Raw genomic sequence first — 2,324 nt, forward strand, 5'->3', positions numbered from 1 at the left:
TGCTTTGCTAGCTTCCGCGTTTACACCTGCTTATTTTCGGTCCTAACACTGCACTTAATGCTTGACCAATGTTCCAAAAATGCAATTTTTTATCTTATGAAAAGTCTTCTATTATTATTCAAAGCAATTGTTTTTATTTCTAAAAGTTTGACCAAACACCTCAAACTTTAAATTTATGAAGGACATAGATAAATGTAGATGACTAGTTAGGTAGTTGAGAATTAGCTCGCTTAGTTGTTCATATTAATAATCGCAATTTTTCTCTAGGAGTTTCTTGCTATTCACTCTCGTTGTTTTCTTTTCAAATTGCTTTATATTGTTTTTACTTGAGCAGATGGTTTATCGATATTTGAAAACAATCTTTTTCCTTTGTAAAGATAAGATCTCCATACACACTAGTATCAACATCAAATGGAAAACAACAAAAAGAAAATTATAAATCAAAGAATAAGAAATAGAAATACCATTTTATTTATTTAGTAATTATATTACACAAACATATGTCAAACTCACTTTTGATTCTTTTCAATCCATATTATATATAGTACTACTAAAACTTTTTACTATACTCTCTTTATTTTGACTTCAAATTCCACAATGTTATACATAATATGTGGAGTAATACCACCAAATTAACAAGACATATTTATTATACCATAAGATTCAACCTTTTAATTAATTAATTTGAACAGATCTAATATGGTGATGATTCCTGCTAGTTTCCTTCTTAGGAATAGTTATAGTGAGCACTCCATTTTCCATTGATGACTTAACATTATCAGCCCTACTATTTAGAGGCAGTGAAAAAGATGTGAAGAATTTTCCACTACTTCTTTCATAATGGTGCCAATTATCTTCTTTCTTCATCATTCTTGTTTCCCCAGTAATTTTAAGTATTTTTTCATCCTCCACCTGCGAAAGAACGCGTATATAACATATAATCAATGGGTTCAACTGAATAAATAATGGGATATTATAATATCCTTGTAGTCATGTAAAAGAAATGACCAATATTCAAAGTATATATTCTTTATCATATTGACATAAACAACTTATAATGCTTTCTTTTCGTATAGTTACTGAATATTTTAATATTAATTTTAAAATATTATGTTTGATCTTATCTAATTTAGCTTTAATAAATTAATCAAGTTGACTTTCGAAATTGAAAGTATCACGTAAATTGAGCCAGATGGAGTAATGTGTTTAATTTATTCAACATCTTATAACATGACATGTTTAAGACGACATCTTTAGTTTAAAACCATAACACTAAAAAGTCACTCTTGCTTTCTTAAATTACGTGTACAAAAAGTCATGTTTCTATTGATTTTAAACTTCGTGTCCAGACAAAAATATAACTGTATAATATAAAAGAGATAATTAGGGATTCATTACCTGTACTTTGACGTCTTCTTTCTTGTAACCATGCAAGTTACACCTAAAGATATGTGACTCTGGTGTTTCCTTATACTCGATTTGCGCCATCGTTGCAGGTACATGGTGGAACGATGGTGCTGGAGCTATGAGGGATCGAGGGTTTTCGAGATAAAATTCATGGAAAGGATCCCATACATCATGATGAGCAAAAGGATCGTGCACTTGGTGTGCATGTTGAGAATAAGGATCATACACAGGGTGTGAAGGTCGAGAATAGGGATCATGCACCTTGTGTGTCTTGTGATCGGAGTAAGGATCATGCACCTTGTGTGTCTGGTGGTCGGAATAAGGATCATGCACCTGGTGTGCATGATTTCTCCGACCACCAAACACAGGCATGAAAGACATTTTTTTTTGGGCAAAAGAAAGTAAAGTTGAAAATGAATTCGATATGTGGAGTTGAGTTGATGTCTTAGTGGAATTATTATGAATAATAGGGTAAGGTATTTATATAGGGTAAATTAATATTTAGTAATTTCAAGAAATGGAATTTGTGTGAAAGGGATGTAAAGTTGATGAGATGTGTAATATGGAAATTTTTTACGGTTGAAATGAAAAAAGAATGAAATTCTTCAAGAATATGGAAAACAGAATTGAAAGATTCTATCTTTATCAACAATAGAACAAAATACAGTGAAAAATCCACTAACAATTGGATGGGAATTCGATTTTTCATGATAAAGAGTTATATTTTAATGGATCCTTATAACAAAGTTACTCTACCATTTACAATATGCACCTTGTTATGTATTTATTTTACACATCGATTAATTAAATTTTATTTCAGAATGTATGATCACATTGCTAAGTACAACTCATAGTACAAGAGATCAAGAATAATCATTGTCTTTTTATATATATTAAAAATATAATTTAAACGTGTC

General features: G+C 30.2%; 1 protein-coding gene across 1 annotated transcript; it reads right to left on the reverse strand.

Moving 5' to 3' along the window:
• Positions 1-448: 448 nt before the first annotated feature.
• On the reverse strand, positions 449-1,869 carry LOC107029128 (18.1 kDa class I heat shock protein-like). The gene is made up of 2 exons (XM_015230449.2): positions 1,399-1,869; positions 449-912 (listed from the first exon to the last, which is right to left on the reverse strand). Exons 1-2 carry the CDS (start codon positions 1,786-1,788, stop codon positions 676-678), a joined length of 627 nt encoding a protein of 208 aa, XP_015085935.1. The 5' UTR covers positions 1,789-1,869; the 3' UTR covers positions 449-675.
• Between the last annotated feature and the right edge of the window lie 455 nt (positions 1,870-2,324).

This window comes from Solanum pennellii, chromosome 9 (assembly GCF_001406875.1).
Source record: "Solanum pennellii chromosome 9, SPENNV200".
Lineage (NCBI taxonomy): Eukaryota > Viridiplantae > Streptophyta > Magnoliopsida > Solanales > Solanaceae > Solanum > Solanum pennellii.